Source organism: Corvus kubaryi, unplaced genomic scaffold (assembly GCF_017639235.1).
Source record: "Corvus kubaryi isolate FWS band 111438036 unplaced genomic scaffold, C.kubaryi_AGA036_p1.0 37396, whole genome shotgun sequence".
Taxonomy (NCBI): Eukaryota; Metazoa; Chordata; class Aves; order Passeriformes; family Corvidae; genus Corvus; species Corvus kubaryi.
Window position 1 is genome coordinate 23,350,717 of NW_024581135.1, and position 16,918 is coordinate 23,367,634.

The following is a 16,918-nucleotide window of genomic DNA, read 5'->3' on the forward strand; positions in this document are numbered from 1 at the left end:
TTAGATAGCACATGGTATAAACAAGATTCCTGACTTTTGCTTTCATCTTTGAGATGGTCCTTAGCTATGACCCTTCTCTTCTTAAAAGTCTGCTCTAAGTTTTGATGAGTTTTCCTGCTCCCAGGCTGCTCCAGAGCACCAAAACAAAAAGATGAATGGTATCGCATTAGGTACACTTGAATTTCCTCTACAGTTCTGAACTGTGCAGAGAGGTTAAGGACAAATTCAGAGCTTTTGATTAATTCTGTGACTAGGAGAGAATAAAGACACAAGAAATCTAGCCTTCTGAAATGAATTAATAGCATTACTTTTCACATACTGAAAAAAAAAACTAATAAGAGGATAAAATTTATGTGTATACCGATATTGGATTATGAATTTATAAAATGCCTAAATATAAGTGAGAAGCAAATCAGAACCAAGAATTGCCTAACTATTTTCATAGCTGTCTTCTGCTTTTCACAGTATATAAGAAATAAAGCTTTTTTCACTTAAAAATTAATAATGATGCTTCTGATTTGAGTTTGGTTTTCTTGTTGTTATTTGTTTGGGGTTTTATATCAATACCACATACTACACAAACAAACTTCAAAATGCTTTTGATTAAAAAAGCACTGTATTTAGATACGAATCTTTAAAGGATTCTTCTAATTAAGCCTGTTCTGAAACTTAATGTAGTATCAAATATGGTTGGTTTCGGGGTTTTTTTAATGTTTGGTGGGGATTTTTTCTTTAAATTTAAATAAATGAGAAACAAAGTCAGGTAGAAGCCTGTCTTGTCTAACAAATACAAGAGCAAGAAATGTGCTCCTCTTTCCCTAGTGGTAACTTGGGGAAGCACCTGAAGTTCATGGTGAAAACAGACCTATCGAATATAGAGAAGGTTGGTCCAAAAGGCACAGCTCTTTAAATCAACCTTGCTCTGTTACTTGAAATGAACTGGTTGGTGCTCCAAACCTGGGTATTGCTGGTTTCCAAGTATGCAAAGGAAAGACAAGTTTCACACTGTGGCTTTAAACTGCAATACAGTGCCTTCAGATTGTCATAAAATTGACTGTATTTAGAATAAAACACCACTAGTACACCCACATTCAGAAGGAATGAATATGAAAAGAATTAAATTTTAGCTAAATTTTTATAATATATTAATAATTATTGCAGCAATTCTCAGTTGCTCATGGAAAATGCGTGACAAAGGTGTAAGGCAGGCCAGGAAAGCTAGACGTGTACAGACAGGATGCTGCAAAAGCAGCCACTTCATCAGACATAGGGAGAATTACTTTTCTCTAAAGCTGCTCTAGAATTTTGCTTAGAACTTGTAGTAGAACTTAGGCTTGTAATTAGAAACCAGCAAAATCTTTGTAAGCAGAGTGGTACAACACGTGTTACTTGTCCTGAACTACAATTCTGAGACTGCTTCCTTTGAGGGGAGATGTTTTCATCACAGTCTATGTGCAAAACATCCTTCAGTCACCTAATGCCTAAAATATTTATGAATAACAGCCCTCTCTCTTCTAAAAGCTTTCTTGTGTCAGGAACATACTACTAACTTGAGAAGAAAGCAAGTCAATGAAGAAGGTTTCTGAGCTTTCCTGTGCTGACGAGGAAAATAAATAAGCTGACTAGGAAATAAATAAATATTGCTTAAATGTTAGAAAGAGTAACTCCAAGCTTTCTGTTAAGAAAGATATAAACCACATAGCCAAGGAACAGATTTTCCAGAGTACTCAGCGAAGTGCAGGATTTGTACATAGAAATTGTATCTCTTTAAAGAATTAGGGTGATGACCTAATTACTTTTACATGCAATAATGCATGTAATGCAGCAATTTAGGAACCATTTTCAAAATCCACACTGTTGATGCCAAACTCCTACAAAGGGGTAGGAAAAGGCTTCTGCACCTGGTGACTTCTGTTCTTCATCAGTGCATGCTAGTACACTTTCTCCTTAGAGACAGCGTTTCCTATCTGCCTGCTGATCTGGAAACTGAGAGAAGGAAGCTCATCCATCCAATTCCTCTTCAAGAAAATACAAAAGCAACAGGAAAATCTATAAGCTAATTAATATTTGAAGAGATTCTCCCTTAAAGCCTGACTGTATTATTTTAATAAACACTTTTCCCCCCTCATAACGGTATGTATGATAGACTAGAAAAAGAGGTAGAAAAGTGCTTATTTAGGCTCACCAATTTAACAGGGATGCTCTTTGAGAGATTCCTGACAGGAACTAGGGAACTGGCATCTTTCTGTTAAAATACCAGAAACCATAAAATCTGTCAAAAGTCAACTGAGAACTCTCTGCTTTTGGCAGCTTTTTTCCCCTATCTTAGTGTGTCTCACCAGGTGTTTTCTTCAAGCTCAGTGGTTTTTTAAAGTTTCAGGAAAAGACTCACATATTTTGTGGGAAAAATACACCACCTTCAACAAATACTTTTCAGGGCTTCCATAGGCTAAGAAGAATTTTTCCAAAAACTTCTACCACAGTTGAAAGAGTTCTCTGCTGCTTTGCATCAAAGCCATAGAAAGACAAAGAGGGATTCCAGGCTAGATAAAAAATGCGTAAGGATACAAAGGAAAGGGAGGACAACAGAAAATTGAGAAGATGACGACATGGAGAGTAAAGGGGCTCTGTAGCCAGGTGCTTGGAGAGGAGATAGCAAAGACTAGTCACAGAACAGAGTTCTGTGCTGACAGAATCCTGGGCTTTATTATGTGGTCCCTGAACTTCTGCTGTCCTCACCTCTATCTCAGAAAACACCTATTACTTTTTTATTCCCTTAATAAATGGCAATAGGATGACTCCGCATGTTGTCAATTGGATGATTCTGGCTATGACTTGAAAAATATGAACTTTTATAACCATAAGAACTAGAAGTGCAACAGGAATGTTTTTAAGTTTTCAAAACAGGAATAAAAGGCAAACCTGAAGTCCTTTTGTGCCTGCATGACTATAAAATAGGGTATAAAAGGTTTGTAAGAAAAACCTTACAATTTCTTAATTACAAAAACCCCAACTAATGAAAATCCTGCAGAAAAATATCCAGCTACACTGAAAAACACTTCTCCTAAGTCAATTGTTTGAATTTCCTTTCTGTGTTGTTAATGAGTGTAAAGTATGGCTCTTAAAAAATTTCACCTCCTCTCTGGAGTCAGATGGAGAGGATCAGAAAAGGTCACTTCCCTCCAGCATTCCATGAAAGGGAAAAGGGGAAATCAGAGCACAGGGACAGGGTACTTGGATAAAAAGGACCATAGATAACGGGCTGGCACCATCCGGTTGGCTGCATTTGTAATCTCTTCCTGCCATATACAATCCTGTGCTGCAAAGCATACTTTGGCACTGTTAAGTGGCTGAATTCAGACCCTGCGAAGGAAAGAGAAAGCTCCCAAGCCACAGCATCCTGCCAAAGGCAGAAGAGGCACTTGGCGCAGAAGGGCGAGTGAAGCTGGTGATACGAGTGCCCTGTGCTCTTATCTGCTGAACTTGGCTTCTGCCTTGGTGATTACTGGGCCCTTCAAATGAGAAAGAGACAGGCAGCAAACAAAAATGTGGGTAATAATTGAAAATGCAGAAGAGGAAAGAGCAAATTAGTTCCTCCCAGTAGTTGTCTTGGGGGTAGGCCAGGGATACTTAGCCCAGGCAGGGCTAATGTTGGAGAAGAGTCAGAAATTTCTGACTAAGTTACTAGTCAGCTCCTCTTCCCTTCCTGTAGCACATTCCAGCTGGCTCACCTTCACTGGCAGATGTAAAATATCTCTGGTCCACTTTGCAAGGGGACTGAGAGAACTGTAATATAAAGAATCAGCATAAAGCTACTTGAAGAGAAATAGACACTGAAGCAATAACTAGGCCACATTAACCCATGTGTCCTCTAAAACATGAAGGGTATGAACTAGCATTTAGAAACCAATCATGGGCTAGTTAGATGCAAAATGTTTCACTAATGTGAAAGCTACAAGAGATGCTCTAATCTTTGATTACCCCTGAGGCCGTAACAGACTCAGAAAGAAGCATATGAATTGCTGATTATTTTCTATGGTGATAGAATCTGAGAAGTTGCTGATAATGTTTTTGTGCAGACTGACGGGTCCCTGGCTGTACCACTTCAACTAAATATGAGTCACGTTGTGCTGCTCTCCTTTCAGGACAAGGCAGAATACGCTGGAGTTTTGAGATGTCTTTTTTTGGGGAGTACACAATCTTTATATAGGGAGATGAAGACCGTGATCATAAAGAGATCTTGATCTTGCAAGACAAATCCTGGCTTTCAGCCACTTTAGCCCATGTACCATGATTTGATCACAAAGTATCCTTTCATCATTCAGTACACAAGATGGATGACAGGAGATAAAGAATCAGTGAGGTTTTAGAGAAAGAATGGTACAGAAAGTGAAGCTGTGTGGTGGAAGCCAGCGAGTGTAAACTTCTGTATTGTTATAATAAACACACAGTGGGGACCACAGTAATCTTAACTTTGATTTCCACTGACTATAGATCTGAGTTACATATTTCTACATGCAATCAAAATGCAAGTTATTAACCTGTTAAGGCATCTTTAGAGTCATTTCAGTGTGCTGAAAAAGAACTCTGTATAAACAATACCTTCTGGTCCACATCCATCCCAAACTGGAAATACCAATATGGGAAGTTCCTATAATGAGGTTTCCCAGTTTTTTATAAACAAGAACACTTTAAGTAATAATAACTGATAATTTGATTCAAGCTCTGCATTTCAGACAGAGGGGTATTCAGCAAGAGCATTTGGAACTTGATGCCAGGACAAACATGATGTCACCTTTGGATCCACTGCTGCAGCATTTCTGGGAGAGGGTTTGTCCTTCCATGCAGCAACTCAGGTTCAGACCCTGACAGTCTAATCATGCCTCTGCTGTTCTGACAAAACTACTTGCTGCTGATATGAAAAGACCACGGAAGACAGCACCTATTCTGCAATCCCTCGTTGCTTGGAATCCTTCATTCTGCCCTTACAAGATCCCCTTCTGGCTGATCTCTTGAAACAAAAAAGCTCTATTCCCCTTACTGAGGAATAAAGACATGTATCCAGTGAGATAGTACAATCATTCCCCAAATAATTTTTCCTATATAATAAGTCCTAATGAACAAAGGCAAATTTAATTGAGGCATGAATTGACAATTACTATACATATATCCACAGCATATTTAGAACTAATAATGATTTAAAGAGAAACGAAAGGGAGACAGTTAAAACTAAATCACACAATTCCATCAAGAAAGTAAGATATGATTGGGGTAGGCATTTCTTTTACAAAATTAGGGTCTGCTCAGTGCTTCAGCTGGAAGACTCCATGTGGAGAGAAGCTAGTGATCAGAACACTTCCACAAACAAAATGGGAACACTAATGTTTTATCTAGAGAATCACAGATGTTTTCAGAACTGGAAACTGTCAAAGTTAACTAAATAAGAAAGGGTTTACCCCAGATTTTAAATGTTTCCATAAATAAGAGAAGTTCTTTTGGGGAAAAACTGTAGGGGGTGTTCCTTTGAAGATGTTTGTAGTTAATACATTTTACCTTGTTTTTCTGCCCTGGTAGTTATTGTATTAGGCTCCCATGCAGAAACTTTTCTTCTTTAAGGCCACTGATGTTAAGTTAGAAACCACCTCCTGGCAAGGTTTAGAAAAATGTTTCTGTATCTCACAGCCATTGAAAATGCAGGTGGATCCAAAGAAGTTTTGTCTCAGACCGTTTCTTTTTGCCACCTTCAGTGAACACATGCAAGCACAACCAGCACCCTGGCAGGGTCCCCTCAGTCCTTCGGAAGGCAAAGAGATGAAGGGAAGCACACTGGAGGTTTCCCTATCTGCAGTCCTTGATAAGTCCTCCTTTGAATGAAGTGCATAGATTTCCTGACTGACTCATAAAACAAATAATGGCTTTTTTGGCCATTCTAATATTCGTTTCCTGCATAAGATGAAAGATTGTGGCTCTGTGGATGATGCATATGTTATGGATCAACTGGATTTAGCTTCTATGACTCAAAATTATCTTCTGGAAAAATGGTTTTTAGACACTTTTACATACTATTGCCATCACTTTAGAGTGGGGAAAAAAAAAAAAGATTATCTATACATAAACCTAGAAATCTACATTTGCACAGGTTGTGCTAAGTTAGAAATAAAGGAAGTGCATGACAGCTGGCATTCATTGTGCCTGTCAGTAGATAATCATGAAAGATTTAGTTTTCCAATGAGCTTTGAAGTCCATTGTGAAAGACTCTTACGGAAAATCAATACCTGCAAGATAAATGGCAAAGTCTGCAAATTAGAAATAGAGAACCTGAACCACTGTTTCTCAAAATAAAGAGCTTAAACATGCAATATCTGTGGTGTATAGCAGCATGATTTTATGTAATTATCAAGAATTTCAAGGGAGGAAGCAGACACCAAGCTGACAATGTTTGCCAATTACCCCAGGTCTATTTTTTAATAAAACCTACAGAAGTTTGGAGAGGAATGACAGTTGTGAAGGATAAACACACCAGGAATTAGGCAAATGAAAAGTAACCCAGATAAATATAAACTAGGCAAAACCAGTGTAAATATCCAAATTAATCTGCCTCTAGAGGCTACTGCGACTCCGATATTCAGTAATACCACCAGGAAGCAAATAATGGTTGGTTGACTCTAAAACTACATCTCTAAAGAAAAGTTTCTCTGAGTCTTAATGAACAGTTCGGTGAAAAAGCTTATCTAGAAAACCTGTGCAACTGAAAAGCAGACAAATCAGTTACAAATAAAATTCCTGAGAGTATTAGGAAGAGGGTGGAAAATTAATATGAATGCATCATGCCTAGATATGCAAATGACACACTGCTTTCTTAATACAGTATTGAGTTTTGGGCCTGCTCTTTTAATGCTCCTGGATTTTTAAAAATCTTTTTTATCTTTGTGCAGATGCACATCCCCACATCTCCCTGATAAATGCACAATTTTCGCATACATGTTTTGCAATGAATTAGTGGTATTTGTTACTGGTTATATGCTGGGCTGCTGACACAGGAGAGAAGCTGGTTCATAAGTTACCTCACAACCACCCCACATCACTGCGTGCTGTAGCACACGGCCTGTCAGCAAGGTGTATTTGCAAGGCATGAAGAAAAATAATGCTGTTGTTTTAATTTCAGACAGAAGGTTAGTTTGTGAAAGCAAACACTTGGCAGAGGTTCAGCTGGTTACTGTCTGGTGGTGATGACACCGCTTCCCTTTCCACCTCCCCCAGCCACAGTGAGAAGTGAAATGTGCAGAAGTTCAGCTGACAGTCACCTACAAACCCACTGGGCAGAAATTACTCTCAGCAGTTTGCTTCCTGTTGCCATTAGCTTAAACACTTACACTAATGATAAAGTGCAGTGGCAAACAATCATTTTGATACCACTCAGTGCCTTTTTATGAGCTGATAAAGAAGCGAGAACTACAGAAGAGAGTATTTTTGTTATTGCTGCTCTGATAAACATGAAGAACCACAGAAGTATTATTTTGGCAATAGTTTTTTTGTTGTAAAAAAACCCCCAAGATGCTTTACCATAAAGCAAAAATAACAGGTTCACATTTTTCACATTGGCTGGCTGTGCAGTTTTACCCTTTAGTGTTGAAATGATACAGAAATAACAATATCCTCGAGTTGCTTTCCTGGCTGTATTAGACCTAGGCTGACTCCCAGCAGTGTAGGATCTATGTCTTACCTGTCATATCTGTCTTTCCATTAGCTTTTCTTGTTTCCAGCATATAGAAATACACATGTACAGACAAATGCTCCAAATCTTTCTATTGCTTCTCAAATCTCTATCATAGCATAGGGTTGTTTTTTTCCAATGTGCAAAGACCAGCTCAATAGACCAAGCTAAAAACCAGTCATCCCCGTTCACAGTGAGAAGGCTGGACACCACTCCAAACCTTTCATACAGGGGAAAAGCAACCACCATGGCACAGAAAAAAAGGGCTCCCTAGAACTGTGTAAGCAATGCACTGTTTTAAGGCAGCTTCAACACTGACATTAGAACCAGATTGGAAAGCATACACTGAAACTAAATGTGGAAACACCTTTACTTACTGTGTTAAAATTTGGGAAGAATCCAACAGCAGAGCTGCTGTCCACAGGGAAGGACATAAAGGGTTTGATATCCAGGGAAGGCTGCATCATCAAGGTAGGTGTACGCACAAGGGTGGGAAGTGTAGTAGTGCCTGCCAAGAGCAAACAAAACCAGGAATTCATGGTATTCTCCTTTCTGCAACACACACAGTATAGCTGACACAACTGCCAAGAAAAAATTATACAGGGGATGATGAAAAGGCTCTGTAGGAGTTAATATCATTAAAAGGAACCTATTTACACACAGTACAGATGAGGCAGAGCACTTCCCTATGGCCATGGATACTCAGATGCTGAAGAGAAGACATATGGTATATAAATCACCCTGGCAGGTAGAATAAATCCTTTCTACAGCTGAAAAATTCTTCTTGTGCCAAAAGGCCAGGATGGGTGCCCATGAAAGTCAGATGCTTTTGCAATTCATGGTTGCCTACTAGATCAGCCAGCCCAGACAATACATGTATGCAGAAATCCAGAGGTTTGTTTCCAAATAGTGATCTGTGTGTTATTTTTCCCTCTTCTGACTAACGATCAGGTGCTACACAAACACCATTTCATCTAACATCTAAAAAATTGCCTTTTTTACAGTGCAAGGCAAATATTAGAAAACAGCCAACAATTAAATAATCAGCTAGCATATCAATGAACATAATTCTTTACATGCAATGCTAACTAGCATTTTCTAAATTGGAGCTCTCCAAACAAAAGCTTTCCAGAAATCTGTATGCTAAATGTTTTTCCGTATACACTTAAGAACCATTGCCCAGCAAGATCCCAAAGGAATGGGCAGGCATAGACGTCCAAAAATTCATTTTTAACTAGCTATCTGCCCTATTCACACAGTAAGTGTGCCTAGTACACAGCTCCCAGCTATGCCTATGGGAGTATTTTCTCCCTGAAATCATACAAAATAGATTTCAAATAAAATTTTCCTCATTGAAATACGAAGTGCAAAAAAAAAAAAAATCTCAGTGTCTCCTTCCTGGGTTGAATAAATAATTCAACACTGACAGAGCAGGCAGTGGAACATAAGTGTCCCACACCTCTAAAGGATGGTGAGTCACTCTCTGTCTCTCCTCTGTCACAATTTCTCCATAATTACCTCCTTCTTCCACTCATCAGTGACCAGCAGCTGGGAGCATAACAGGCCTCTTAGGAGCCTCCCTTGTCTCAAGCACAGCTTACACAATACCTGAGCTTTTTCTCATGGAAGTCCTCTGAGCTTTCCTAACCCAGCCAGGAAGGGGATGGGCAGGGGGGAGGGGAGGGGGACTGAGACAGAGCCAGAAGGAGGGGGTTAGAAAAGTAAACAAGCAATTTTCCTTCTCTTCTGCCACAAAATCAAATCATTTGTATCCACTTGCAAAATAGCAGGCAATCTATACTGGCTTCCTGAGCACCATTCTTCCTTACAGGATCTCCCTTTCTGCCTGTTAAGGACACACAAAACCGAAGGCAGAGTAGACATTTTCATCCTTTTCACTGCGCTACCTCCACAGTCCCAATTTCAAACCTATCTTACAGTATCCAAGAGGAAAGCTAAGTTCAGAAGCCAGATGGAGCTGCATGGATTTTTTGGATGACCAAACACTTGTAACTAGCCCTGAGCCCAAATTTTGTTGATGCTGGAGAGACAGTCATTTTGATCCCAGCTGCAGCACAGTAAACATTATATTATGGTCTAGCAGATGAATAGCAGGCTATAATCTATTCTCTTTTTCTTCTATAGGAAAACCATGATGATTGCACAAAGATGGGTCAATGACCATAGCCAACAACCGTTCTATGCTATGGAGAGAGAATTGTTTCACACCATCCCAAATGATCTGCACAACTTGAAAGGAAAAATATGCCTGAGAAACTTTCCCAAAATATTTTCTCCCTTCTTCTATCCCAATACTTTCATAAATGTCAGGTTTGTTCCTGCATAAGCCCATGAAACTAACTGACAGTTGTGCCTAAGTAATGGTAAGTCAAAGCTTATTCAAGTGGAGTCACAAACCTCAAAAAGCTAAAGGCTAACACGCCTATAGTGTCTTATTCATATCCATAATGGAAAATGAATGAATCAATAGGAAAGCAGTGTGTCAGAGAATTTATCCAAAGAAAGTATCTTCAACTGCAAAAATGATGATTATTTCTACTAGCTGGTTCTGAACAGTAGATTTACATAATTTGGATTTCAGAGTTGCATTCAAACAGGAACTATGCTGTATTCAATTACCTAAAGGGCCATCATCAATCTAACTTCTGCAAGTTTCTCTTTGAAGTTCATAAGCAATTAAAGATCCATGAAGTTAAAGAAGACCTGTCCTCTCTTTACATAAACGTACTTCAGTGAAGCTATGGTTACATATTTTAACTCAATTTTTAAGAAAAAAAACCCCCAAAACAGAACAGACTTAAATTGTGACTGACATTTGAAATCAAAGTTACTTTTCCGATGCTATCCTTATTCAATGTACAGAAAGCATTTGGCATAAAATCTTTAAAAATTAAAAACCAATTAAGCATCCTCTTGGAAAAAAGTGCAACCTTCTTTGTACTCCTTGAGTACAGAATCTTTCATGTGAAAAAGACATCTGAAATCTCTCTGCAGTTTTGCAGTCCATGGTGTTTCTGCTGCCAGAGTAATTTATGACCAAGAGACCAGAATACATTTGGAGTCCACACAGAACAGAAAACATACACACCTACCAGACTGATCAGTGAAGGCATTAATCATAAAAAATTTGTTCATTCTGTTTGCCAATTTACTACTTCAACAACTGCCAGTAAATTATCGACAACCCTGTTGGACTGAAGTTTGGCCTTCAGACCCACTTCTGAAAGCCTCTGAAGGAATTATCAGGTAAAGGTGACCTAAATTACAAGGAGAAGCACTTCATGACAAAATCATCAAATCAAATGCAATAGGGCAGTTTTACACTGGCATTGCTCCCAAGGGTCGGATAGATTCTCGCCACTACTCCAGCAAATCTGTATCCAGACCTGAACTAAGCAGGAATACTGGAACAAGAAAGATGCTGCTGACAAGCTTCATTATCTTCATAAATTTAACAGATGTTTACCATTTCATTAGCATTTTAATGATAAAGACAACTTACCATGTCAAACTCAGATTATTTTAAACTACCTGTATATCTTTGGAATAAATATAACTGCTCTTTCTTGTAAAGGCATTTGCTTATTTCAGCTTCATACATGTTAATCAGTATTTTATCTTTATAACTTCAATTTTGACTCCTACAGCAGGAGTTATCTTATGTACCGGGAATCCAAGCTGTGGAGAGACTTTGCAAAAGGCACTGATCCTCACTGGTCCCTTTTACCCTCGTCTAAGAGGAGAAAAACAGGTTTTCATCTCATCAGATGATCCAAAATGACTGATTTGATTAAAAGTTTTTCTTCCTACACATATTTGTCTGAAAAAACAAGTCCCTGTGTAACAGGTGCTGCTCCTCTTCAGCCACGTTCGCATACACTGCAGTGCACTGGGACACTGATGTTTCTACAGAAGTTAGGAAAGGTTGTAATCTTTACCCGAATTTAATCCACCTCTAACAAATAAGGGGCAGTGGATTAAGCAATGCATATGGTATTTTTGGGGATCAATGGGAAGGTCTTGAATCTGTCACTCCTGTGGCAAGATGTGTCCCCAGGAGTGAGTTGCCAGCAAGGGGACAGGCAACACAGGGACTTGAAGAATCTCTACCAACAACCACCCACTTTTCCAGCTTCACAGAAAAACCACAGAATTCAAGACTAGCACGACTGCAGTTTTGGCAGAGGGAATCACAGTTCACTTTGGCCATGGTGAACAGTCACTACTCCTCTTCTTCAAGTAAAAGTGGTTTCTTGCAAGTCACTACAAAAGTTCAGTCAAATCTAAGCACACAACACCCTTTGTACCTCCTGAAAACTATTTGTGACACTATTACCTCTGTGATTTTCTCACCAGCTGCTTTTCTTTGTCACTGAAAAACACAAAAAAAGTGTAAAAAGTGTAAAAAAGTGAGGAACTAATGCCTGCTCATTAGTTCCTCAGATCTGGGTGACTATTAGACCATTATACAAAAAACCCAATTCTATCACAAAACATGCTCATATAAAACATATTTTGTGAATTATTTCAGCTTACTTAAAGAAATTCATTATATTCCAGACTTGAAAGCATTCTCTTCCAACATCTTCATTAAAAGCAACTACAGAGAAATCTGAAGCATACTCAAGTCTCTCCCTTTTTCCTATTACCTAAAGATGTTACTACAGTATTTTAATCCTCCCACCCAAGGAAGCCATCCATACTCAGAGCAAGAGCAGTGGAAGAGTAACTGATGCACTGTCAGGACAGAATAAAAGTATTTGGGTGACAAAATTCTATGCACTGGACAATCTACATCCACCTCAGATTGCACATGTTTGCATTTGTTTTAACTTGAGCCACTGACAGTATTTGGGAAAATTCCAAAGGGACACTGAGATAGTCACACCCACCACTACTTCTGTGCATTACACCAGCAGTTTTCAGTTTATGGACGGGCTGTGCTACCTTTTTCATCCCCGAATTGTCTGACCATTTTCAGCCATGAGGAACCTTTACTTTCTACAGTAATGTTGAGTAGTCTTATCTGGCCCCAGAACAGTAGCAATAAAACTGGTGTGATGGATTAGTTCTGAGCTTTCTCCTCCCTTCACCTTTTTAGAACTGTGTTTTTGAGACACTGCTTGAGCCAACACTACCCCTTTGAGGGTGGATGACAAATTGCTCGTTTTGTTTTGCCCACATTGGCTGAACTACTTATGGACTGCAGCCAGAGTGTGCATGGCCACCCTGTCTCTAGACTTCAGTCATGTCCATTTACAGCATTTTCCTTCTGAGCTCCAGAAGGTGGAAGCAGCTCCCTGAAAGGATTCTGAGACAATTCTGCATGTGTTCACCTATGAGATTTTTTCTGGGACCCTACAGTGTCAGTACAGTTTATTAATTTGTCAGAGGAAGCTTTCAACGTTTTCAGAAATATTTACTTCTGCATGGCTCAAAAATCCAGTTTCACAGACAGGTTAGAGTCAGAGGTAGTACCTAGGGCTTTCATATTGAATAAAAATCTCTTCAGCTCTATTGCTCACAAAAAAGCCCAAAAAAACCCCTGCACTGCTAAAAACCCCAACTTACACAAGACTTTCCTACACTTGCTTATATGCAACTTTATGAAAAGATATGCAGAAAAAAAATGATGTTTATAAAAATCCCTCCACCTAACTATGTGATAAAAAATCAACAGTTTTCTTCCTTTTTTATCTTATGCCCCCATTGCATCATGCCTCAGATCTGCTTCCACCACAGGTTTTCTCCCCCATACCTGACAGGTAAAAATCAATCACTTGCAAGTCACAACACTCTGTTGTTTGGGCATTTATAAGACACTAGTGCCTGAGATATTTCACAATGCTTAGTATTAGTCATTTTTCCTTTTCAGTATGATCAGTTTAGAGGATTTAGACATTTTCTAATTTTGTTTGTTTACTTACAGCTATACATGGGTATTAGAGGATGTTTATGCCTAAGATAAACTCATAAAAACAAGTTAAGTGCAAGTAAAGTAATTCAGAGTTTCTGAACAGCAGGTGTTGAAATCAAAACACTTTGATTTCATTCTATTCAATCTATCAAATTCTATTCTAGAAGTATCCCACTAATAATACTGCTAAAGGTGAATATTAACACATGCACCCCTCTTATATTATAAAGCTTAATAAATACAGAATTGAAATAGATTTTTTCCACATTTCACTCAGAAGACCAAACATTTCTTCCCTATAATATGGTATTATGAGAAGTGAGACCTACAACACTCACATGGATTCCAGTCTGTCAAAAGAAGTCATGGAGAGATAAGACCATTACTTCAACAAATTTTCCCAAATTAATGTGATGTTAAGAGATAACTCACTATCCATGCCACTTATTTTTACAAGTAACTTGAAGCAGAAGCCCAGAATATATGTGATATGGCACAGCCCCTAGATGACAATAGGAAAAATGCTAACAAGTTTTCTGTTCCCTGGGCACCACACCAACTAACACACTAATGAATGAGGATACAGCTCCTTTGGGAGTCGACATGATTAGCATCAGAGCTAGTGATACACATCTTTTAAAACCTGGAGAGTGCACTGTGTTTGCATCTCCTAAATGTTATTCACGCACCAATGGAATAGTTAAACCTCCATTGGCTTACTAACGAATTTGAAAAACAAGCTGTGCACACCCATCCATGTCTGGCAAATAAAATCCGGTGAATCCTCAAAAGATGTGCTGCTTTGTTTTTTTCAGGAGCCACAAGGAAAGGCTCCTGAACTAGTGTAGAAATCATGGCTACTCAACAGCACTAAAGAAGAACCCCTCCATGGAACACTCATAAAGTAAGTGATAGGAAAGCACTGGTCCAGGTCCAGCCTTCCACAGCAACATATGGGTACAAAATGATACGACAAATATTCTGCACTCCATTTGGAGGTTATTTTTTCAGTAGATGTTTCAGCAAACCCAGAGGCATTTGATGCAACTTCACTGCAATGCACAAATTATCTGTATATTGTACAGTTTAAGCTGTTAATGCTCAAGAATGACTTACCTAAAAAATATGTCAGATTATGAAAATAATTCTCTTGCTAAAAATTAAAACATGATTTCCAGTATGCTTGACCATGAAGTTAGTATTTCCATTATTATCCATATAGAAATGAATGGTCTGTGAAGGTGTACAATCAGAATTCCATATTCTCCTTTTGTATAAAATCTGATACCTTGAAATGGGGTACTTCTATGTTTCAAATGCATGTAGACTTCCACCAACTAGGTCAACACCAAAAATAAATTGAAATCTGGTGCTGCTGAAATGAATGGAAGCTTTGGCATTTAGTCAATCCAAAAAGTTAGCCAGCACTTACTTATCTAATACTGATGATTATATGCAACTCATTTACAAAAGTTGTATAGCCCTATATTGCATGTTATTCACGTAAGAATTCTAAAAATAAAAACAAACCTTACAAGTAAGCATATCTTCATTGGATCAGAGCCTTCCTCACTGAACTATCAGGTAGTTACTTGGGATTACTTTGACTTCCATTAATTGTTAATATTCCTTTTGCCTAGCTAATTGTTTTCCATCTCCAATGCCTTATGACTGAAGGATGGTCATTAAAAAAAAAGTAGACTGTAGATCATAAATATTATGTACATACTTGATATGAAGATAATGAAAAAAATGATGTTGAAAATTTCTGTTATAATAATATGAATACTCAAAAAAACTGCGTCAATACTTACTGCCTTAATCTTTACATTTAGTGTATCAAAATCATGTACATGAACAAATAATGATGTCTACTGGGGACAGGGGAGCTGAGGAGGGGGAAGATAGAGACAAAACATTAGGAAACTGGAATTTCAGTATTTTAGAGACAAATGCATTAGAAAATTAATAAAAAAAAATCTTATTCTTCTTGCAGTTGTACTGCCTTTCTAATAGTTTTCAAGAACAACAGGAATCCCCACAGGTTTTTTATGGAAGATATCAGAACAGATGGAGTGGGAAGTGAAGGCCAATAATTAGTAAAGTGAAGTTCCAATAAATAGGAACATATTATCTTGCATTTTCCTTAAATAACTGTGTTACAATTGCCTGATCATAACATCAGGAAGAGCTGTGTCCTTCCTGGATTTGCAGGATGTGTGACTCATGCTCCTGTCCCCTCTCATGCAGATGTCACTCTGTGTTCCTGTGGCTCAGGACTTGCACACCTGCACAGCGACCAGCCGAGACTTTACGGCCGTTGTTCTTCGCTGTTCCACACGTTTTTTCTCAGTATTTACACTCCCAAGCCAAGTGAACGCCACAAGCACTCTACTGCTATCAAAGCATGTTTGTTAGCACTGGCTCCTTGTCAAGTCTAAGCAATTAAATAAATTACAAAACATCCTTTACTATATTTAGAAGAAACATGCTGGCTGGAGTACAACTGCAATTTGCTATTATCTATAGATACCGTGGAATATTTGCTATTAGTTTCTTAAAAGAGATAGTTCTCTAGACTTCTAAAGCAACCCAGACCGTTTGTTTGACTGGTAAATAGAGTGCCATGTCGAGACTTAACACAATCAAGCTCAGTAAGCTGGACTTTATTCTAATAAAACAGTAACAACTATTAACAAATGCAATGCTCTGGCCTGCATTAAGGTCAGCTGGAGCTTTGCAGTCTATCCCTGTTTCTGTTTCTCAGAATCTCCTGCCTGGCTCAAGTTTCTCCCTCTGGTCTCCACAGACTTGAGTGAGCAACATTACCCCCTCCTCTGTTCTTATCTGCTTCTAGGAAACATTGCTTTGGACTTGTTTTCACTTTGAAGCTTTCCAAGTATAAAAGAAAAAAACAGCTGCATCTTTTTCAGCTCTTTATTCTTCTGCCATCTGGACTAATGGACATCTTTCTGAAATCCTTAGGATCCTTTTTCTTGATTTATTTAAACCAGCCCCCACCCTTGCCTTTTGTACTATCCCAACCCAAATGCAGTGAGAGAAGGTGTTTGCTTTTCTGTCACCCTTAACTGAAAACACATCAAGTAATACCTACTGAAGTCACAATCTTGTCCAGAGACTGGTGCAACTTCTGTAACAGTCTCCATTTTTTAACTCAGTGTGTATTCTTTGGTGCTGGGCATCAAGCCTGTAATTGTCCCAGATAAAGCACTGCACTCCCTTCCCTTCTGGTACGGGAAACACAG

At 38.6% G+C, this 16,918-nt stretch overlaps 1 protein-coding gene across 9 annotated transcripts in view; it reads right to left on the bottom strand.

Annotated features, from left to right (window-relative positions):
• ZNF385B (zinc finger protein 385B) overlaps positions 1 to 16,918 on the bottom strand; it is a 165,572-nt gene that overhangs the window by 48,052 nt on the left and 100,602 nt on the right. For 7 of the 9 annotated variants that reach the window (XM_042041117.1, XM_042041116.1, XM_042041115.1 and 4 more), the window contains one exon: positions 8,092 to 8,222. The exons of the other annotated variants lie outside the window; for them this stretch is intronic. In XM_042041117.1, coding sequence (XP_041897051.1) covers positions 8,092 to 8,222 — 131 coding nt within the window. The remainder of the gene's footprint in view (positions 1 to 8,091; positions 8,223 to 16,918) is intronic. 9 annotated transcript variants of the gene reach the window in all.